The sequence below is a fragment of the Rhamphochromis longiceps genome, linkage group LG1, assembly GCF_057381845.1.
Source record: "Rhamphochromis longiceps isolate RC_006_pf linkage group LG1, R_longiceps_female_GT1.1, whole genome shotgun sequence".
In the NCBI taxonomy this organism is placed as follows: domain Eukaryota; kingdom Metazoa; phylum Chordata; class Actinopteri; order Cichliformes; family Cichlidae; genus Rhamphochromis; species Rhamphochromis longiceps.
Window position 1 is genome coordinate 3145683 of NC_140557.1, and position 23599 is coordinate 3169281.

The window sequence follows — 23599 nt, forward strand, 5'->3', positions numbered from 1 at the left end:
TTAACACCGCGTGTTTCAGTTTGAGTTAATCTAATTATGGTTCTGTGAAATAACACTCAGTGATTTTCAGAGTTCAGTCAGACTGATGTCAGAGTTATGTCCGTGATCACCACTGTATGAAAGCTTTAGTCACATTTAAGGGCAATATCACCAAAATACAGTAAAAGATCTCCTTGAATGTTTCAGATAAAATGGAAAATAGACTCATGCAGTAAATATTCTTTTATTGGACAGAAAACTGTGCAGTATAATTTACTTGAGATGTTGAAGATATGAGAGCATTAAACAGGCTGATGTTTGGAAGAGGCTCTGACAGGAGAGAGATGATACAGAAACATGGCATCCTTATAAAATACTGACACACTTTATGAACGGACAACTTTTCACAGCTCTTTGAACATTTAAATGAGCTGCATACTTTCCCCACTGAAACCAGCACAATCCCTCTGTGATGAAAACAATATTTGAACTAAATGTACTGTGGATAAATCAAAGCATTATCAAAGTTGTCCGTGGTTCCCTTATTTTTACAGACTACAGAGAGCTGTCTGTTGTCCCCCTGTTCTCCTCTATATCTCTCAGTTGATGCTGGCTCCTTTTTCTCCTCCTCTTCCTCACACACTGTCCTGGTGTCTCATCAGGGGTGGAGAGCCTCTGTCACGTCTCACCTTCTCAATTCTGACTCTGGACACTTGCAGAAGGAAATCAACCATGGCAGTTAGCAACTAAAGCAGCACAACTAAAACAGGACACAGGATCCTGCAGAACATTGGTCTTTATAACAAAGGTGACAACTCAGGTTGTTTGATATAAGCCTGACAAAAACAGCAGAGAAACAGGAGGAGGACTTCTCCATCTACTGTCTCTCTCATTAGTGGTTTAAACAGGGTGAGAGCTCTTTTACGGACAAACTTCAGCACTGCATGGTTGAGTCTGTGTCCTCACCACAGTTCGCGGGCCACATATTTGGTGAACCGTCTCATACATGCCAACCCTCCCGACTTTTCCGGGAGAATCCCGCATTTCAGAGCCCCTCCTGAAAACCTCCCGGAGCCACCATTCTCCCGAATTTCTCCCGAATTTCAACCCGGACAACAAAATTGAAAAAACATATGGCAGAATTCATAGCGCGGCCCAGCCAATTCCAGTTTCCAACAATGGCGGCAGCTTGTAGTTTTAATATTACTCTTATTTCTCTTTCTGGGTCACAAAATAAACTTTTAAACTATTTTCAGGCGAGAATGTAGCTGTGTAAACTTCAAATCTCTGAGACGGCGAGAACACCGGACTCCCGGCACATCGTTTTCAACCCCCCGCGGTCTTTCGCTACTCGGGTTAAACAGGATATATAAGTCACTTCGATAACTTCAAAATGTTCTTGTTTGGCTTTTCCAGTGTTTTACTTGTTCGTGAGTAAATCGTTTTGGCTGAGATTAAAGTTACTCGATTCGATTAAATGTAACTTTATTAATCCCTCGGGAGGGGTCCTCTGGGGTTTTCACAAAGCTGAATAAACGTCAAACAGAAAACTGATTAAACAAAGTGTGAGACGGTGGAGAATTGACGCCAGCGCCCGGTTATATTTTAGACAGCAAGGAGCAGACGCAGTTTCACTCCACCGAGGGAGCTCGTGACGTACTACGCGGCTTTCTTTAGACCGCGAAGGCGGGTCCTCAGGTGGAAGCAGCCTCTGAATTTGGACACCCCCGCTGTTTCCGGCCAGCCAATAATAACGGTGACATTTAACGTATTTTGTCGAATAAATAAACACTGTAAAATATATTTGCCCCCCCCCCAACAGCCCTTTGAATGTTGGCAAGTATGAGCCGTCTGCTCGGTGTTTCCTAAAACGTTAAAGTACGTTTGGCTTCACACTGACAAACAGACCCAGCTTCGGCACAAACCTAAACTAACTAACCGACCAAAGAGCCGCGTTAAGTGGCGATATCACTAACGTCACGTAACTTAGCCGAAGGTTAGCTAAATTTGACTTTGTAAGACTTTTTCATTATGCTAACATTTGTGATATGACTGCACTATGCTGCTGTTGTTGACTCCACCTAATTCTACAATTCTTTCATTATGCTAACATGTGTCCTGGTGTATATATGAAGTGAGATTAAAAACCCAGAACTAACTTTTAAGAGTTTATTTCTTCTCCGCTTCGACCGTCGGCCATTTCCCCCCAAAACGTCCTCCAACCTATGATTCCAATGAATCCTGGTGGGTCACGAACTGCTTTTAAGCATCTTGTCATCGTCGTTCCAACAGAGCGTGTTTATTTTGATTCGTAGACCCCGAAAATGGTGCCGGGCTCCCACAATGCATTGCGGCGTGCCGTCAACTCCAAAGCGTCATTCAAATCTGTGAGCGCGGGCAAGGAACGCCGCCTCTCCGCGTGCGTTTCTTGTGACGTCACTGGCAGATCAAAGGCGTTCGCGCTTGCTGTGACCTGTCAGTAACGTCACAGACAACCGAGCCTATAAATAACGGCTCTCAGACAGAAAAATCAGAACTGATGCTCATCTGTTTGCAAAACGTTCAGCAGTCGGCGCTCTGTAATACAAGAAAATTCTCACACGCTCAGACGAAGAAAATCAAATTTGTGACACAACAATGGAAACATTAAATGAAAATTCAATCGTGGTCACACCAGACCAGATTATCCCGCCAATCAACAGGTGCTTTGAAAGGCTCTCTGAAGTTCAGTGGAGCATTATAGAAAATGGAAAATGCGACTCCAGCATCCATGCCGTGCTCGCTGAAATGATTTCTGAAATCATTCAGATCGCCTCTGCCAGCATCCTGGAAATAGCCCTTCCTGTTATTCAGGAACCCATGATAAGGGAAGAGCTTATGGATGAGGGGAAAATAAGGGTGTCCCTCGGAGACTCGATCTCAGCTGCCATCGCCGGCGCTCTTAATGTCTCAAAACAGCAAGATAAGAGCGCTGACAAGCTGACGCTGATGGTTGAGGAAGAGATCTCAGAAAAGGTCAGCTCAACCATTGCACTGATTGAAAAAAGCCCCGATTTCCCAGTAGACCCTGCCGTTTATGTTAGCGGCAAATTTAGTAGTATTAAGAAACTACACCGCATGGTTTGTTGCGCTGCCTCATGCCTGAAAAGGTATGCAGCATGTAAGCTGCGCTGCCAGTGTGGGACAAATGGGTCTCATTCCAGTACAGAACGTACTGGTTCAAAAATATCAGTGCAATCAGCAATCGCAGAGATTTCTGTTATTCTGTCAACAAGGAGCTCAGATGGAGAGATGACAGGAAAAGATAAAGATGAGGTCCCAGAAGAATCAGCTGTAACAGCACAAAGCAAAATAAAACCGACTGCAGAAACACAAAGTATCCAGGCTCCAACCCCAGTAGAAATGGTTGCAGCTGACATCGTAGGTGAGATACTTGCTAACATGGATTCAAGCAGTGAAGAGCTCTGTGAGAAATGTAACTTACCCAAACCTGCCTTTAATGCAGGCTTAATTATCCACAAGGTGAGACACTTCTTCTCCAAATGTGTGCCATCCACCTCACACGCCAGGCTCAAAGCACGCAAACACAACTTCTCCATGTTTGCAAAAAAACAATTTGAAAAAATGAAAACAGAGCTGAAAAAAAGAATAAAGGCAAACAGGAAACATTTTGTTTGTCTACAAAACATTTGCAGCCACCCCAAGAAGGAAACTGCGCCCTCCAATGAAAGTATAGTTTTCATTCTCCCAGGGTCAGTACCTGAAACGGCTGCTCCCCAGAGTACAGAGGCTCATCGCTCCCCTTCTCGACATACGGCAAGCCTGGGAACCGCAATTAAACGTTCTTCTTCAGTCGACTTTAACGTCATTAGATCAGACGTTAATCAGTTATTTGACAAATTAACAAAGAAAGAAGAACTCTTCCTCATCGATAAGACCTTGGGGGACTTTAAAAATAGTGGGCATATCAGGAATTTTACGGAGGACTTAGTGGCAAACCTGTTTGATCTACTTACGGTGGATCGAGGCTATCAAATCCCCATACCTCTAATGCAGGGGTGGCCAACCCGCGGCTCTCGAGCCGCATGCGGCTCTTTGCCTGGTTTCATGCGGCTCTTACGTTCATATCAAAGTTTATGTTTGTGTTTTGATTTTTTTTATGTTGTTGTTTTAAAATGTGCGCGTTCGCTTCGCTTGAGTTCAATACGGTATTTTTCATCAAATGCGCATGTGTGTGAGATGAAAATACCGCAAAGTTTCCCAGTAGGAGCAAGTTCGCCCTTAAAATGGCAGGAAAAAAATGCACAGCAAAAAGAAAATATGAAGATGAACACAGGACGTTTTTAACAGAGTGGGAGAGTTTATATTTTTTTGTTGAACGCAATGGTAAGCCATTCTGCCTTATATGTCAGACGTCATTAGCGCATTTCAAAGCTTCAAATCTTCAGCGCCACTTCAGCTCACTCCATGCTAACATCGACCAGGAATTTCCAAAAGGGACTGAACTTCGCAAGCACGAGTTGGCCACTTTGAAAAGTCAGGCAGAAAAGCAGATACAGTTTTTCCAAAAATTTACGAAGCGGTCAGAGACCATAACGCTCGCATCCTATCAGCTGGCTTGGAACATTGCACGGGCTAAAAAGCCATACAATGAAGGGGAGTTCGTTTAAAAATGCCTCAGTGATGTTGTTGGAATCTTGTCTCCTGAAAACGACAAATTAAAACGCATGGTATCAGACGTCCAACTGTCCCGCCACACTGTTGAACACAGAATATCGGACATTAACACGGCTATTGAATCACAGTTGCACTCTGACCTTCAAGCATGTGAGTATTTTAGTGTCGCATTGGATGAGAGTTGTGATATACAAGACAAGCCTCAGTTGGCAATATTTGCACGGTCTGTTTCAAACGATTGTGTGATCAAAGAAGAACTCCTGGATATTGTGCCATTAAAAGACAGAACCCGTGGCATAGATGTGAAAGAAACCATGATGGCTGCATTTGAAAAAGCAAATCTGCCCATAACGAAATTAACTGCAATAGCCACGGATGGAGCACCAGCCATGATGGGATCTGTGAACGGGCTTGTGGGGCTGTGCAAAGCTGACCAAACTATTCCTGACTTTTGGAATTTCCACTGCATCATCCACATGGAGCAACTCGTGTCTAAATCATTGAATTTAGATAACGTCATGAAGCCTGTGATGGAAATCGTCAACTATATCCGCACACATGCGCTTAACCACAGGCAATTCAAGAATCTCATCGCTGAGCTGGACCAAGGGCTTCCAGGTGACCTGCCGCTGCACTGCACTGTGAGGTGGCTGTCAAAAGGCCAGGTACTCTCTCGCTTCTTTGAGCTTTTGGATGCCGTGAAACTGTTTATGGAAAAGAAGGACAAGGACTATCCCGAGCTCTCGGACCTCAAGTGGATTATGGATCTGGCCTTTTTGGTCGACATGCTGTGTCACTTGGACAGACTGAACCTGACCCTGCAGGGTAAGTTAAAAATGCTCCCTGACCTAGTGCAAAGTGTGTTTGCGTTTGTCAACAAACTGAAGCTGTTCAAGACACATATTCAAAAGGGAGATTTAACGCATTTTCCCACTCTGCTAAAAGCCAGCGGGCAAGTCGCCAGTGCTGCCCTGAGTAAGCAAAGAGCCAGATATGCAACGCTGATTGAAAACTTGCACGAAAGCTTCGTGACCCGGTTCCATGATCTACAATTGAAAAGGCCACAGATTACGTTCCTCGTCGACCCATTTAATGCAGAGACCGGCTGTTTGAAAGTCCCGCTAGTCACAGATGAAGCTGCGGCTGAGTTGGAGATGATCGATCTTTGTGAAGAGGACCAATTGAAACCTGCTTTAAGGGAAGGGACCATTGAGTTCTGGAAAAGTGTGCCAATGGAAAAATACCCCAATGTCAAACGGGCTGCGCTTAAGATACTGTCAATGTTTGGGTCAACATACGTCTGCGAGTCTGTGTTTTCTACCCTAAAACATGTGAAATCAAAGCATCGATCTGTTCTGACTGACACACATGTGAAAGAATTGCTTCGAGTGACAACAACGGAATACAAGCCAGATTTAAAGAGGATTGTTCAAGGCAAGGAATGCCAGAAGTCCCACTAAACAACATGCATTATAAAAGTAAATGCTATTGTAGATTATTATATTTTTGTTTGTGGACTTGGTTGAACTGAGAGTTTGTGTGTGTGAGACAGTGCACACAATGTTCATTGTTGAAAATGACTGGCCTGTGGTTTTAGTACTGTAGGAGTCCATTTCTGTCATTATCATGTTGGTGTGTGACATTTACAATAAATCTGGCTGAGCAGAGGTGTGTGTGTGTGTGTGTGTGTGTGAGTGTGAGAGAGAGAGAGAGAGAGAGAGGGAGGAAAGGATGGGTGATGTTCATGTGTGCCCATGCGTATGATGTGGCTCTTTGCGGTAACACAGTAAAAAAAAAGTGGCTCTTGGTCTCTGACTGGTTGGCCACCCCTGCTCTAATGGGTAGGTCCCTCTCAGACACAGTCATCTCCAGGACGCCACAATCAGTAGAGGGCTCAAAGCGTCCCATTTCTGCTGAAGTCCTCTATGTCCTCATAGATGACACAGTAGAAAGGTTTTTGCAGAAGCTTTTACTCTGGGTGGAGAATGAAGAGAAAGATCAAATTGTTCAAATGGACAAGATTTCTGGGGCCCTGGAAGACATCCACAACTTTATTAAAAGAACACAGACCACAACACAGGAAAAAAGCCCTGCTTCAGATGGCAGAGGAAAAGAATCTGATGCATCACTTCCAACACCAAAACCTGGGAGCATTTCTCCAGATAAATCATCTGGAGCCTTGAGCCTGAAACACTCTCTCAAAGATTCCTCCAAAATATCAGAGATGGATTCTGTGTCAGGTTCATCTTCTGATGTTGAGAAAATTTCCAATGACCTTGCGTTGCTCCTTATCATGAGAGTCATCCATAAATCTAAACCTGAGACCCAAAAGTCTGCTGTTCGGATCGCAACTACTACAAAAGAAATAGACACGGTCATCAATCGTCTGAGCAATCTAATGCAGCCTGAACTCAGCAGCACAGCGTCTGCCACAAGTCTGACAAATGACAAGACAAAGTTCATCAAGAAAATAGCCAAACGCCTCATCAAGGAGTTTGGCTCCCCAGACAATGTCTTAAAGGCTTCGATGGCAAATGATTCATCTTTTGATGAGGCTCTGATTAGACATCTAAAAATCACTCTCGGAGTCATCCCGGGTCCCCCAAAGACGTCCAAAATATCCAGGTTTTTTTCTGCGGTGGGAAAAACATTGCTAAAACCCTTCAGGTGGTTCACTAAAGCCAGAGATCATTAAAATGACCATTTTGGCTTTTCCCACTGCCCTGCTTCTTTTAAAATCTTGAAGCAGACTTTTAGCACCAAATCCTTTTTTTAAAAGCATCACCATAAAATTTTGGGATCAGCCCTCAAATCCAAATTTTAGAACTGTAGTTCACGCCATCTCGTCTCCTTTTGATTTCCATCCCCCCAACCGGTCGCAGCGGATGGCCGTCCCTTCTGAGCCCGGTTCCGTTGGAAGTTTCTTCCTGTTAAAGGGAGTTTTTCTTCCCCACAGTCGCCTCGTGCTTGCTCAGAGGGGGATCATTTGATTGTTGGGGTTCTCTGTAGTACAGTAGGGCTTTGACCTTACAGTACAAACAGGGAGGAGACTTTGTGATTTGGCTTGATTTTTAAAATATCTAATTCGGCATGAAATAAAAAAAATCCAAATTAAAAATACATTCCAAGTTTGTTTGTGTTTTTCTTCTGTTGTCAAATATGTAGAAAGTGTTACACGTGTGATTTTAGTCGTTTTGCATCAGTTTGTAGCCGACGTGTCTGTTTGTGATCATCCTGCATCTGTTTTTGTCTGATTCGTGTCTTAGTTTGGTCAATTTACATCACTTTTGTGGCCCAATTTAGTTGTTTTGCATGTATTTGTGGCAAAATGTGTGGACCCTGTTTGACGTTGCTATGTTTTGTCTTAATGCTTCACTTTGGTTGTTTATGTATGTGCTCATTTTGATTCTAGATGTAGACCTGACATCTGAAAATTAGCACCTAGTCCACTTCGAACATTTTTTTTAGTCCAAATAAAAAAATGTTAATACATTTTTTTTTATTTCGCCAACCTTGTAGAGCAGTGGTTCCCAAACCTTTTTTGCTAGGCCCCCCTTTGTTTTACAAGAAAAATGTTCGCTAAAAAATATTATTAGCCAAAGCTTTCACTGGAAGTCAGTTACTGGTGTCAGGCCAGCTCCCACTTCTTCTTTTGTGTTACTTCTGCATATAAGTATACACAAAGAGACATTGAGACCTGAATCACAAATAAAAGCCACCTTCAAGATTAACAAACACTGTTTAAAGAGCTCCGTATAAACTTCTGTGTGCAACAAGGCCTCTGTAGCATCCAGACCACACTGATCTAGGTCTTCTTGGTAGAAGAAGGTGTTTCCTTTTTCCAGATGTTTAAATGCCAGCCTCCCCAGATTCAGAAGAAATTTCCTTTCAGCCATCTCACTTGTTTCATGTCCCCCCACATGTTTGTTCCCCTTCTTCATCTGAACCAACAAGAAGTGTGAGTACATGTCAGTCAGGGTCTTGGGCAGCTCTCCTCTCTGCTCTGTAGTCAACATGTGCTCCAGAACTGTAGCAGTGATCCAGCAGAAGACTGGGATTCTACACATGATGTGGAGGCTCCTGGATGTCTTCATGTGGGAGATGATTCTGGACAGCTCTTCATCACTGAATCTCCTCCTGAAGTACTCCTCCTTCTGGGCATCAGTGAAGCCTCGTACTTCTGTTACCCTGTCAACACGTCTAGGAGGGATCTGATTGGCTGCTGCAGGTCGGGGAGTTATCCAGACGAGAGCCGAGGGAAGCAGATTCCCCTGGATGAGGTTTGTCAGCAGCTGGCTGACTGATGACTTCTCTGTGACATCAGACAGCAGCTTCCCGTTGGTGAAATCCAATGATCCAAGTCTGCTTTCATCCAGGCCGTCAAAGATGAACAAAAGTTTACAGACAGCGAGCTTCTCTGCTGTGACCTTCTGTAATGTTGGATGGAAAACATGGAGCAGCTCCAGAAGACTGTACTGCTCGTCTCTGATCAGCGACGCTGTTGGTCAGAACCACTCTGATGGGTCTCTGTTGGTCAGGTAAGGCTTTAAAGGTGTCGTGACACCTGACTGTAATGTCATCAAGAGCCTCCATCTTGGAAGCTGTCTCCAGCTGCATCACCTCATGTTGGTTATGAACGTCTTCATTCTGTCCCTCTGTGATGTAGAGCTCAGTGTAGATCCTGTTCGGGAGGGTTCCACTTCCTGTATTATCAGTTTCTTCAGTCACACTTTCAAACCTCCTCCTCAGACTGGTCTTATATTCTTCTAAAACGTCTTCCAGACTCGCATCTGCTGATTGACAACAAGAAACCAAAAAGAATGAAATGTCTTTAGTGTGTGAAACTGCATGAAAAACAGACTTTTATCTTTTGACGGGAGGGATGGGAATGGTGTTAAGCATTGTAAATTGTAAATAAGCTTCAGAAAATAGTAAATCGTGTAACATGACATTTTCGGCATTAAGTTATAACCAGTGTGTGACTTATTTAAAACATTTTGATTCATAATCAGAACCTTTTTTTGTCACAGCAGAGACAAGAAGCAACTGTTAAAAATGTTCCTAATGAGACATTTTAAGAGGAGGGAAAATCCCCCTCATACTGGCTTCACATCATTGGCTTCTTGTTAAATCCAGAGCTGAATTCAAAATGCTTCTCACATAAAAAGGGCCATAATAAAACAGCCCCATCTTATCTGAGAGGCCTCACAGTATCATATCAGATAGATGGAGCACTTTGCTCTCAGCCTGCAGGTTTTATCCTGCCCTCCTCCCTTCATTCCAACCAGTCGTGGTGGATGGCGGCCCGTCACTGAACCTGGTTCCGTCTCAGTTTTCGACTGTACAAAGAGAGAGTTCTTCTTTCTTAATGTCTCCAAGTCGTTGCTCGTAGGGAGTTGTCTGAGGCTTTATTACTGAGGCTTTACCTAACACTATAAAGTGCCTTAAGGTGGCTGTTGTGACTTGGTGCTATATGAATAAAATTTAAGCGATAGCAGAAAAGCAACAAAAACTGTTAACCCAAGAAAATAATGGAAGGAAATAGTTCTGAATATGCTTAATACGCGAATCCTCATCTTATATAGTTCATGTAATCTGCTACATGTAATTTCATTCAGTGTGATGTTATATGTAATCTGTGTGGGAAAAACGAGTTATTGTCGTCTTAGTGAGCTCTGTGGGTCAGACGTTTCTGGCTCTGTACGAAGAGAGGGCTCGTGAGCGCGCTCCATTTGTTCTCCATGTGATCCTTTACTCTCTCTGTGCTACTGCGTCTCTTTGCCTGCTGTGCTACACCCTGGGATTACTGTTGCTGTTGTTTGGCCATTTACATGATTCTGTTCTTGTTGTACAGTAGCTGCTTAATAAAGTGTGTACATGAACTCTGCTCTTCTTTAGATGATCTTTTGTTGAGTGTTTTTTTTGTTTTTTATTTCATCTAAAAATCTACAAATGACCAGCTAAACTTTTGGCCCAGCAGCACACGCAGCCATACAAACTATTTCATTTTGAGCTGCTGCTATGAAATCAGAGCCAAATGGAAAAGCCTGCTGCAGCGTTTTTCACTCTGATTTTCTGTTTGTATTTGGATTCAGCCAGTATCCAGTATTTTGATCATTTATTTCCAACAAACAATTGAATCCTTTCGTTTCCAACACATCACCCAGTTTGCATCAGTATTGATCTCCAGCATGTTTTTCTCCGCGCGAGAGCCATTATGTTTTCAGTGTGTTCCTCTGATTGTTTTGAGTAGTATATATTGAGGATTGCCTGATATTGTGAGCAGGTGGGGAACATGACAGCTGAACTTTAGCAAACCAGGTGAAAAATAATTAAGACAGGAAGTAAAACTAACGTGAGACATGAAAGGAAACAACATTCAAAGTAAAACAGGAAAAAAACCTATACCATAAAAAATCGAATGAAATCTTTTTCATGCACCTACAAAACAAGAAGTCAAGTTTTCAAAAATGTGTTCATCAGCACACGGATACCGACTCTTACTTTGGACAGAGACGCCACAACTGGTAGCGACTGAATCCTCTGAGACATCTTGACCCAAAGCACAGCAGGACAACTGCTCCTCCTCCTCCACACCAACATCACTGTTCTCTCTGAGGACACAAAGGGAAAATTATTATTACCAGTGCAACTGTCAAAGTGACCAAAGTGACTCACACGCAGGTGTTTACAGTGCATTCATCTGTAGTGAATAGTGAAGCACAGTTCAAAAAGACAACAGGACGAGTTGATGCAGGAACTTGCCTTAGTTAAAGGTACAGCTGCACAAACTAAGTTCAAACCTGATCCTTTTCTATGCAGAGCTCTTCTCTAAGGTCAAAAGTGTTCTCCTCAATGTTTCCCACCCAATGACTGCTTTCAGTTTGTCACGTTAGGTGCAGTGTGGAAGATTATTCCACGATCAATGGTCTTTGATCAATGATTGTTGATCAATGGTCATGACAATTTGCATATTCATGATCAAGGAACTGACGTCACAGCCAGTGGGCTGGTTTCAGTCATTGTACAAATGTACTGTTTATAAGACTGGAAAGCTGCAGTCAGCTGTGTGTGACCACCCAACAATTTATCGTTGATGGAGTTCATCTTGTTCCAGAACAAGGAAGGGAAAATGCAGCTTTTTCCCTTCTGCTGTCTTTCTCGAACTGAGCAAAACTATGACGTGGGAGAAGTGGAACTGCTAGCTGGCGGGAGGGAGCAGAACACCTGCTCATTGTTCATCGTTTGACTGACCACAAGCATCTTGCATATCTCACAGCAGCCACTCAAGACAAGCCAGGTGGGCCCTCTCCTTTGCTTGGTTCAACTGTGTTATGATCTATAGACCCGGCAACCCAAAACGAGAAACCCAACACTTTGTCCCGTCAATTCTCAACTTCTGATGCCACGGCAGAGGAGACCATTATTTTCCCGCCCTCCTGCATTGTTTGTTTGCTGTACTAAGAGATTGAGTCATTTTCTGCAATGCATAGCGGGACACATGTCCCAGATGTTGAACTTCACATCATATCATGCTTTGTAGATACTTGCAAATCTCTATAATATTAAAGCTTGGCATTCTACACAAAAAAGCTATGAAACCCTGAAAAAGAACCAGCTGTTTTTCTGTATTCTTTAAATTAATATATTGACCATTATTAGCTGCAAAGGCCTTTGAAACGGATTTGCACAGGGCAGATGTATTCAGGTGAAAATGTATGACTATATTATGCCAAGCTTTTGAGGATCTTAATGTCTTTTTCCTTTTTGGCAGTTCTGTTCGCTGACTGTGGCAGATCAATACTGAACTACAGGTTAAAAGTCTTCATATAACAGGAAAGTTTTTCAGCTGCATTATTCACTTGGAAACTCAATCTCTGATTTTCAGAATCCATTTGTTCCATTCCAATCATATTACCAAATCATACACTTTTGTTGTTGTTATAAATGTTATTTTGGTTTTAGCGACAGCAATTCTTCGCTTCTTTTTGACTTTTTAAAGATGCATCTTGTGGGCTTCAAGTATTTGGAGTTTCCATCCAAACTTCTACATTCTGAAGCCTCTACAGCTCTGAAGATATTCAGAGATGCTGAACCAAACAACCAACCGTGTCTTCTAAGCCTACATTTTATTTCTTTTTAATTTGATGACAAAAAGTAGCCCCTCAATCAGCCGTACATCTCTGGGCTCAACTCTAAAGTCCAACCTCCTCCTTAGGTTTGTCCTTAAGGCTAAACGTCCAAATTCTTGAGACGTAACAAAATTCAGTTAAAATGAAGTCTTCATTTTAAACTAATCTTACAAACCAATACCAACTAAAAATTGGCAACTAATATTACCAAAGTCACTTTGACTATTCTCATAAACTGATCGGACTGCATTCATTTTATATATAAAGCTCCAGTCACCTCAAAGTGTTACTGGGCACTGCGCTGGTATGGAATGACTGATAAACGTCTGTACAGGTGTTTTTGAAGTAATAATCATCATAATCTCAAACTTCCAGGAGTAAACTCCACTGACACCAAGTCCACCTGTTTGTCCACATTCTTTTAAAGATTTCAAAGTGAAACTTTTTGCACGGATACTGTGGAATTTTCTCTTCTTCCTGTTAACCCAGTCCTCTCCCACTCAATCTTACTTGTCCTTTTAAACTTGTAATTGTTTCTACATACTGATTTCACCTATGTTCTCTATTTCCTTCGTGTACATTAGAGACAGTATCTTACTTTGTGTCGGTCACAGACAGACGGCTGGATCCTGGAGACTCCAGATCACTCATCTTCAGTCAGTCTGAGAGAGAAACCAGCAGTACTGACTGTGAAAGGAGAACCAGAATCATGGTGAATCTCTTTTCAGGAGTCACATCCAAGACTGACAGAACAAAAAATGAAACACACTCATGGTCTCGTAAAAAGTGACTGTGAGGAGAAGGAGGCAGGCCTTCATCAACACAAATCAAACAATTATTAATTAATTCGATTTTTGATGGAAACGGAAACAAGCAAAATACGCACTTACTTTGACAGTTAATGATAATTATACTACTGTTTAACACCGCGTGTTTCAGTTTGAGTTAATCTAATTATGGTTCTGTGAAATAACACTCAGTGATTTTCAGAGTTCAGTCAGACTGATGTCAGAGTTATGTCCGTGATCACCACTGTATGAAAGCTTTAGTCATATTTAAGGGCAATATCACCAAAATACAGTAAAAGATCTCCTTGAATGTTTCAGATAAAATGGAAAATAGACTCATGCAGTAAATATTCTTTTATTGGACAGAAAACTGTGCAGTATAATTTACTTGAGATGTTGAAGATATGAGAGCATTAAACAGGCTGATGTTTGGAAGAGGCTCTGACAGGAGAGAGATGATACAGAAACATGGCATCCTTATAAAATACTGACACACTTTATGAACGGACAACTTTTCACAGCTCTTTGAACATTTAAATGAGCTGCATACTTTCCCCACTGAAACCAGCACAATCCCTCTGTGATGGAAACAATATTTGAACTAAATGTACTGTGGATAAATCAAAGCATTATCAAAGTTGTCCGAGGACTTCTCCATCTACTGTCTCTCTCATTAGTGGTTTAAACAGGGTGAGAGCTCTTTTAAGGACAAACTTCAGCACTGCATGGTTGAGTCTGTGTCCTCACCACAGTTCGCGGGCCACATATTTGGTGAACCGTCTCATACATGCCAACCCTCCCGACTTTTCCGGGAGAATCCCGCATTTCAGAGCCCCTCCTGAAAACCTCCCGGAGCCACCATTCTCCCGAATTTCTCCCGAATTTCAACCCGGACAACAAAATTGAAAAAACATATGGCAGAATTCATAGCGCGGCCCAGCCAATTCCAGTTTCCAACAATGGCGGCAGCTTGTAGTTTTAATATTACTCTTATTTCTCTTTCTGGGTCACAAAATAAACTTTTAAACTATTTTCAGGCGAGAATGTAGCTGTGTAAACTTCAAATATCTGAGACGGCGAGAACACCGGACTCCCGGCACATCGTCTTCAACCCCCCGCGGTCTTTCGCTACTCGGGTTAAACAGGATATATAAGTCACTTCGATAACTTCAAAATGTTCTTGTTTGGCTTTTCCAGTGTTTTACTTGTTCGTGAGTAAATCGTTTTGGCTGAGATTAAAGTTACTCGATTCGATTAAATGTAACTTTATTAATCCCTCGGGAGGGGTCCTCTGGGGTTTTCACAAAGCTGAATAAACGTCAAACAGAAAACTGATTAAACAAAGTGTGAGACGGTGGAGAATTGACGCCAGCGCCCGGTTATATTTTAGACAGCAAGGAGCAGACGCAGTTTCACTCCACCGAGGGAGCTCGTGACGTACTACGCGGCTTTCTTTAGACCGCGAAGGCGGGTCCTCAGGTGGAAGCAGCCTCTGAATTTGGACACCCCCGCTGTTTCCGGCCAGCCAATAATAACGGTGACATTTAACGTATTTTGTCGAATAAATAAACACTGTAAAATATATTTGCCCCCCCCAACAGCCCTTTGAATGTTGGCAAGTATGAGCCGTCTGCTCGGTGTTTCCTAAAACGTTAAAGCACGTTTGGCTTCACACTGACAAACAGACCCAGCTTCGGCACAAACCTAAACTAACTAACCGACCAAAGAGCCGCGTTAAGTGGCGATATCACTAACGTCACGTAACTTAGCCGAAGCCCAGTCAACACACATATGTGGGGCCCAAATAGGGAGCAGCAGGGCTAATATTTGGGGCCCACTTGGGAAACCCAACTGGGGTCCAGCTAATTTTGTCCTCAGTTTCCATGGTGGCCCCAAATGTGTTTTCCTAGATGGGTTTATGCTTGGTCCCAGATAAGCCCCAAATCAGGCCCAGTTGAAAAAAATATGTGGGGCCCAGATGGGTAGAAGCAGATCTGATATTTGGGGCCCACTTGGGGTACCCACCTAGGACCCAGCTAATTTTGTCCTCAGTTTCCATGGTGGCCCCAAATGTGTTTGCCCAGATGGATTATTGATGGGACCCGGATGGGCCCCAAATCAGGCCCAGCCAACAAATGAGTATGGGGCCCAGATGGGTAGAAGCGGGTCTGATGGTTGGGGCCCACTTGGGTTACCCACCTGGCACCCAGCTACTTTTGTCCTCAGTTTCCATGGTGGCCCCAAGTGTGTTTGCCCAGATGGAATTTTGGATAATGTAAGTAAGCTATAATTTAAATCACCTGTACAACAAAGCCAGTTTATCTTTTTTATTAATACTGATTACTATGAAATTTTAAAACAGTATGCTTTTTTATATAATACATTTTTTGTGTGGAGAACATGTTGACAAAAATGTCCACAGTATACACAAAACAATAACAAATAAATGTTATACAGTTTAAAGGAAAAACAAATGCAGCAAACCACAGCTTCTCACTCATTCACCAATCCATTGGTCCTGAAAGAAATAAAAAAAAAAAAGAAATTAGTGCATTTTCACAAACAAAATCAGATTTGCGATAGTACTGAAGTTGTTTTGGAGGTTGTGCTGTTCAAGTTGTTTGACCTCCTACATTGAACTCTTTGAAGACCATGAGTATTCATGGAAACAGAAAAGCTATTTACAAAATGATTTACCAAGTAGGCACTCAAAAATTAAATTAATGTGAAATATTTTACCTTAAAACATTTAAGACAAATGTTTAAAAGATGTCTACATAGTTACAATGATAACTGGTGTTGTGGGCTGTCTCAGTGATTGGCACAGAGCTTAGAACAGGCAAGTGGTTAACCAGTTTTTTGCATGGTACAGCACCTCATAATGAACACAAAACAAAATAGTAAAATGTAACAAGGGCTACATCTACCAAGGAGAAAACAGATTCCACTTCTTGAGGTGTGTGCCAGGCGGGCGCCAATAATTTTCATGTAAATCAAAAATAGGGCCATCAGATAAATCAGTGTGTTACTAATTACACTGGAAAAAATAGAGGCTGGCTCTGGAGTTCCTGGAGCTTATTCACATTCTGTGAGCAACCAAAAAACTGTTTAGTGAGAGACTTCTTCAAGTATGCTACAAGCCAGAAAGAAACGTGGTCATTCCTGCCAGCAGCCACCAACCTCCAGAACAACATGAGCTGATGGTTTCATCTCCACAATTTGTACAGTCTATCTAAACCACGTGTCAAAGTCAAGGCCTGCGGGCCACATCCGGCCCGGCATACATTTATATCCGGCCCGCAAGATCATTTTATATAGATGTACTATTATTGTTATGCATGGCCCGGCGATATGAGGCGCTAATAATATACAAACTACAGATCCCATAATGCACCGCTGAAGCCTCCTTGCTGACTGCTAGGCTAACTGGGAACATTCCCGCGTCAATCAAGTCAAACTTCTGTTATTGCGAAGCTAGCCGCTCACAATGGTGGAGAGAAAAGTTGATTCTGAATGACTGCAGCTGTAGTGAGCATCCGTTATTCAAACATCAACAAAATATCTTACAACTAATGAACTTACCATATAGCACTTCAAAAACTTTAAGCCCTCGAAATTCCCGCTTTCCATGGCACCCAACGAAGTTATATTGCCTGGAAAGAGCATTGTCCATAATGAAGGCCATCATTCTTCTTGTGGCTTCATCAACAGTGCTCCCTCTGATCTCTGCCACAACAGAAACCTTAGGACACGCAAGGACAATAATTTTACTGACAGTAGTACCATCAGTCACACCTAAAAGAAAGCAAGCACAGCTACACAGTAATTAGGCTCTATAATATTGATGCTAATTGACTGAGAAAGAGTTAGGTGTCAAAAGAGAGTGATATTATACCCCTTTCGTCAAACGCAGTGATTTATGACCCCCTTAATTGATTTATGACCCCTAATTAAATTATCCCCTAATTAAATTATTCATGAGCTCCGGAAGTAGGAAGTAATTAAATAATAAAAATATGATATTCATAAAAATATGATATTCATAAAAATATGATATTCATAAAAATATAATTGATTATTTAGAAAGTTTCTTATATATCAAAATAGCATTCTTTTATTTCTTTAAGCAATTAAATTTTTATTTTTATTTTTTTTTTATGCTCAAAAAACGCCATCTGGTGGCGGGTCAGTGTGTGTGTGTGCGCGCGCCCGAGGCTGTGTGTCTGGGCGCGCGGGGTGCGCCCGTGTCTCCGGACCGTGCTCTCTCGGGCTCCGTGCTCATGTGTTTAAAAATGTATTAAACCATATTAAAATTGTTTAGTTAAACTTGTGCTTTTGTAACGTTCAGTATGGCCACAAACACATGCTGCATGCCTTGGGGGAAAACTTTATTTAGATTTATATGCATTTGTAGATTTAGAATAAAACTCATACTCAGAAAAAATTCGCGATCCCCTAACCCTCCTTAGATACATAAGCAGGGAAAACTCCTTAAAAAACCCTCCGCTATTTCTCCAAAACCCTACAATAACTTGTTAGGGTACCCCCTCTATTCCCAAAACCTTATATTCGATAACAGGGAAAATCCTGAAAAAATCCTTAGTCTTTTTTCTCAAATTCAGCGCCCCGCGGCTCCCTTCATGCTCAGCCAAACAAAGCCAAAACTCCTTTTAAAAATTTCTCCGCGATTTCTCCAAAACCCCTAGAATAACTTGTTAGCTACCCCTCTATTCCCCAAAAAAAAGCGCTATAATCCAAAAACATTGGGAAAGCTCCTTACTCTTTTTTCTTCAAAAACTTGCCTCTTGCTAGCTACCTCTAAAATTCTACGCAGAGTCTAAGTTCTACCTCGCTCTTAATCGCACCGACCCGCAACAGCTTCCAGAGCACAATTTTTTCCTGCTTGTTCGCTCCCCGCTCTGGTCCCGAATGCGCTGCTTACCTCGTTTGAAAATTCCCCCCTTAGACCAACTCCGCCTCACTGCGCCCCGCTGCCAATCACATAACCCTTGCACCGCTCCCTTCGCACCCCGGTTAGCCAATCCGCTCCAGCTCTGATTTTACGATCTCCCGCTGATGTTAAGACTATCTTCGAACCCCAGAAGAGATCTGACTTCAGACGTATCAACAACTGGCGCCGCTCAGACTGCTTGCGAGTTCGCATAGGGAGCGGCCGATTTCAACAGCAACTTGCGTCTCTTTCCTTATCCGCATATCATTCGGTAAGTGTTAATCTTCCTCTCTAACTACATTTTTGCATTTTCCTTTTTACCATTCTGTCAATCCTTTCATTTAAAAAAATAAATAAATATCACAATGGTTTGTAACAGGTACAATACACCATCCATCCATCCATTCGCCTCCACTTATCCTTTTCTCAGGCTCGCGCGGTGCGCTGGAGCCTATCCCACGTACAATACACTTTAAAATATATATAAGCTCCACTTTTAACTCCCGTAAAAGTTTATACATTACATGTCTACATCACCTATCATGGCCTCATCGGGTATCTCATATCATCTTGTTATTGTTATGTTATGCTCCTTTGATATTTTGCTAGTTTGCGTGTTTTAAAACTCTTTTTGTTTTTCTTTATATTTTTAGACCCAGATGTGTTAACCTGATCCCTGCGAAACACCAGCTCTGCGTGGATTTTGACCGCGAGTGACCGGATGTTGTTTCCGGCCTGAGGTTGCCTGAAATGCCGTGAGGCTCGTTTGAAAGATTGCGCCCGAGACCAACTCCGCCTCCAAGGCATGCCTACCTTTAGCTGCCACCAGTGAGATATCAGAGCCGGGCTCCACATATCCAATCAGGAGCATGAGCAAGACAGCTTTTGCAGACTCTCCAGAAATATACAAGTCCTTACCAACTGCTCTGCAACCCAGTGTTTCTGGTCCCCTCACTAACATCGCTTTTTGAGATATTTTTTATGAACCACCAAAAAAGCAATTTTACCCCACAGACTGGGTCTGAGGGCAGCAGCGGGGACAAATGATTGTAATGAAGCGACGGACATTTCATGGCTGGTCTTGCATAATCGTGAGTTATTATGTCATATGGTGATAAGTACATAGTTTTGCAAGAGGCATACAAGCACTGTGGAAAAAGTAATCATAAAACTGTTTTTGTGAACACCCTACGTTATGCTTTAAAAAATGTGATACATGTAATGTGATCATCAAAGAACATGATTTTTTTAAAAAAAAAACTTTTATTCTTATGCTTTTAAAGTATGTCAGATTATCTTAAAACACTTATTTGTATGTTATAATGTTTTTCTTACACCATGTGTAATTTTTATAGACACCTTATTCATTGTATCAATGTGTAATTATGTATCTTTGATAAATAAATAAAATATTTAATCTTGTATTTGTGTACTTTCTGGTGATTCAATAAAAAATTAGTCACATATCGCTCTGATAAACACAGATGGCTGAAAGAAATGTTTGATGGAACAAAGGAAACAAGTGTCTTGCTGCTAAACTTTTAAGTCACCATGGTTTAAATGAGAAAGTCTGTATGTAAAACATGAAAAACTCCAAACCCGGTTTAACTACAAAGGTGTACTCATTTCTTTGTAATGGTACTTTACTGTTCCAATGAAACAAAAAGAAAATCTCATTTTTAAAGTACATTTTTCGGCCACCCTGACCTATTTTCAGGGGCAAGAATGTTGATGTTAGACTGTGTTTTAAATCAGGTTGTGATCTTAAACTAACTATCACAGCACTGATTTCAGTTGTAATGTCAATTAGAATCCCAATTTGGCTTTTCTCCAGTCAGTGTTATGGTGAAATTTAACTTGTTCTTTTGTGTAATTGCACATGGCCCAGCAAAGGACCCCTTAGTAAACTGTACAGCATAAGTTTTCAATTCACTTTTGTCAGAAAACTTCACAGTATGAGAAGTTACAGCACAGTTTCTCCAAACGTGTGGTTCTTTTTCAGCCAGCGTGCTTTTAGAGCATCTACATTAGCTCATGTAGTAAAAGTACAATCAGTAAGTGTACTTTAACATTTGAGATTCCGAGTCACTCTTGCTTAGATCATGTGAACTATATCATGAACCTTTTTTTGTATAATGCATCAAACGTGTTCAAATCAGTTTATTTTCAATTTATTTTAACTAGAGACAAGCAACTCCTTTTTAGCTTCTGTTATGTATTTACCTCTCACACCTTAATCTAGATGTTAGTGTTCTCAGAGTTAACATGTCTCATGTTGCCATGTTGTATTTCTAATACCCAGCCTCAGTGTTCGCCCTGTTGACCCTCAAATCCAAACACCAATGATCTAGATATTCACAACATTCATAAGGAGATTCTTAAGGTCTTAAGTTTTGTTGTTTTTATGTTTTACAAAAAAAAACCTTCACATTTTTTATATTTTTAAACGAAAGTGACATGCAAGGATATTTTTCTTTAGTGATGTTGCTTCAGCAATCTCAAATACTAATTATTCTGGGAATTTTTATGGTCAAACTATGTGATTTTCCAAATGTGTGTGTGTGTGGAGTAAAATGACCTTGTTCTTATGATGTTGTCACCGTGAATCATTTAGGATTAACAACACAAATTGTATCGATAGCAGAAACAGTCTTATAACTTATAATTCTCACACGTTACCGCTAGTTTTACAAACGCAGTCTTCTTTAGCTCTGTTTATGTAGCTTTTATGAAACTGATTTTCCATAGTACAAGTAGAATTTAATTTTTCTTTGCTCTCCAGTATAAATGCAATAATTTGCAGGCTTTTTACTGAAACTCTCACAATGCAACACTCAATGCTCAGAGCTTCATATATCAACAGCTCTGAAAATATCTTCTTTTTTAAAGTAATGTAGGACAGGATCTCTCACTCTCTGTGTCTCAAAAAAACCCCAACTAAACTGGCAATCACCACTAAACAAATGAAAGTAGTTTATGGCTTTTTTATCAGCTGCATTTCTTTCATTTATGTATTGATCCCATTGTTTATTGGTAATGCTTTTAGGTCACTGTTTTAGCATGTCTGCCTCACACTCCATTTAAACAGTTTAACAGATAGTGGGAGGAAGGTGGCATTGGAGTTTGTTGGGTGCTCCTTCTGAGACCGATCTGTTGCAGTCTGTTTGGCCACAGCTGTGGGTGCCTTCTTTGCTGATCGCTTTATTCTCTCTTCTAGCATACTCCTTAATCTTATCCAATTTCAGTTTATCCAACAACAGATGCAGCCTGTGATCCACTCATTTTAAGCATTCAACATAAGCAGCATGCCAAAATCCAAAACAAAGGCAACAGCAATTCCTTCAAACTCAGGTGAACGCCTGCAGAGCCACAGCACACACACACACCAAACCGAATAGCAAACGTAGCGGTGGGCGTGTCACAAAAACATCTTCGTATGGTCAGAATCCAAACTGCGTTCAAACAAACAATACGCAGCACAAAAACACAGTTTACATACCACCGTCGTCTTCTCCTTATCTGTCAGACTAGCCGATTTTATGGGTGTAGTGTAGTGATGGGATTTCCGGCTCTTTTTAGAGAGCCGGCTCTTTCGGTTCGGCTCACTAAAAAGAGCCGGCTCTTTCGGCTCCGAACCGGCTCTTCAGGTTGTTTTGTTGCTTTAATTAATTTATTATTAACAATAATATAAAATTATGCACAAAAGGAATTACTAACATAAAAACAAGTGGTTTTATTTATATATGTTTATATATAAATATATGCGGTGGCCCCTAGAGACAAAACACGTACAAACTCCAAAACACATTTCTAGCATGAACTGAACTTCCAAAGCAGAGCTACTAGATCACTTAAATTACACAATTGAAAGCATGTGTGTATTGTTTGTGTATTTATACACAGGCACTCATATATATATTCAAATAATTTAAAAAAAAGTTCATTTACCTGTTATTACCACACACCAAATCCGGTCGTTGGTACTTGCTGGCTTGTGTAGCCACAAGATAACAAACGCTCAACACTGCGCCCAGCATCCTGGAGCACTTCTGTTGTCTTTTGTACGTGTTTTGAGTTTTTATATGCTTCTGAGTTTTTATATGCTTCTGAGTTTTTACGTGCTTCGGAGTTTGTACGTGTTTTTACGTGTTTTGGAGTTTGTACGTGTTTTTACGTGTTTTGGAGTTTGTACATGCTTCAGAGTTCGTACGTGATTTGAAGTTTGTATGTGCTTTGTCTCTAGGGGCCACCGTAAATATACTTTTATTTATTCACTCCACATAAAATGTAATAAATAAATCATATAATACAAAAATCAACTATTCACATTTCAAGTTTTAACTATTTAAATTTCAGCTTTTTCCTTTCACAAATTAAAAGTGAAAAGAACACAAAACACTGCAAACCACAACACAATTAAATATAAATTATAATAATATGAAAACTAAAAGAACATGCATATTCTCTGTCATATGGACCTGCATGAATAAACTTTCTCAATCCTTTATCTCTTTCTCTCTCTCTGGCTCTGTTCCTGTGCTACTGAGTGTAACTACCGCCCCTCCCCCCTCTGCCCAGCGTAAAGCACAAGGCTCGCGTGCAGAGTGAAGCGGGAAAAAAGTGCGAGAGAGAGGCTGAGAGAAAGAAAAAAAAAAAAACCCACGTGACGGCTCGCGATAAGGAGCCGGCTCGCGATAAGGAGCCGGCTCGCGTCGTTCACGTCAAAGAGCCGGCTCTAAGAGCCATTTCGTTCGCGAACGACCCATCACTAGTGTAGTGGTGGCGGTGTGTGGGCTCGCGTCGGCGTTTATTCAGCGCTGATTGCGGGACGCTCCATTGCCGTCGCGCTTTTTGCTGACAAATATTGGCGACTGTCAAGCCTTTGAGTCGCCGAGCAGCTGAATAGGGGAATAATGTTGACGCGCCCGCTGTTTAAAACGTTAGTCAAAGTTCCAAGTTAAAACTCCTTTATTTGTTGTTAAATCCTTAAAATCCGTAGAAAACAGTGAACAAAAACATTCTAAGCTTGAGCGGTCAGCAAAAGTCGACTTCCCCCATCACCCACTCATTCA

The 23599-nt window shown here is 41.5% G+C and overlaps 1 protein-coding gene, 2 long non-coding RNA genes and 1 pseudogene across 4 annotated transcripts; 2 read left to right on the forward strand and 2 right to left on the reverse strand.

Moving 5' to 3' along the window:
• Nucleotides 1-819: 819 nt before the first annotated feature.
• Nucleotides 820-4338, forward strand: LOC146678110 (uncharacterized). Its single transcript, XM_085405640.1, has one exon. The coding sequence runs from the start codon at nucleotides 2617-2619 to the stop codon at nucleotides 4324-4326; it is 1710 nt and encodes a 569-aa protein (XP_085261766.1). The 5' UTR covers nucleotides 820-2616; the 3' UTR covers nucleotides 4327-4338.
• A 3013-nt stretch (nucleotides 4339-7351) lies between these two features.
• On the reverse strand, nucleotides 7352-14075 carry LOC146678111 (NACHT, LRR and PYD domains-containing protein 3-like; annotated as a pseudogene). The gene is made up of 3 exons (XR_014911700.1): nucleotides 13387-14075; nucleotides 11161-11270; nucleotides 7352-9449 (listed from the first exon to the last, which is right to left on the reverse strand). The product of XR_014911700.1 is annotated as an NACHT, LRR and PYD domains-containing protein 3-like (transcript).
• A 1-nt stretch (nucleotide 14076) lies between these two features.
• On the reverse strand, nucleotides 14077-22398 carry LOC146678112 (uncharacterized). Its single transcript, XR_014911710.1, has 3 exons — nucleotides 22027-22398; nucleotides 17159-17318; nucleotides 14077-16094 (listed from the first exon to the last, which is right to left on the reverse strand). It is a non-coding gene; the product is annotated as an uncharacterized LOC146678112 (long non-coding RNA).
• Nucleotides 17758-19949, forward strand: LOC146678113 (uncharacterized). Its single transcript, XR_014911704.1, has 2 exons — nucleotides 17758-18798; nucleotides 19181-19949. It is a non-coding gene; the product is annotated as an uncharacterized LOC146678113 (long non-coding RNA).
• Nucleotides 22399-23599: the final 1201 nt, after the last annotated feature.

Coding starts and splice junctions, on each gene's coding strand:
- LOC146678110 (XM_085405640.1), top strand. CDS start 2,617: ATGGAAACATTAAATGAAAATTCAATCGTGGTCACACCAGACCAGATT.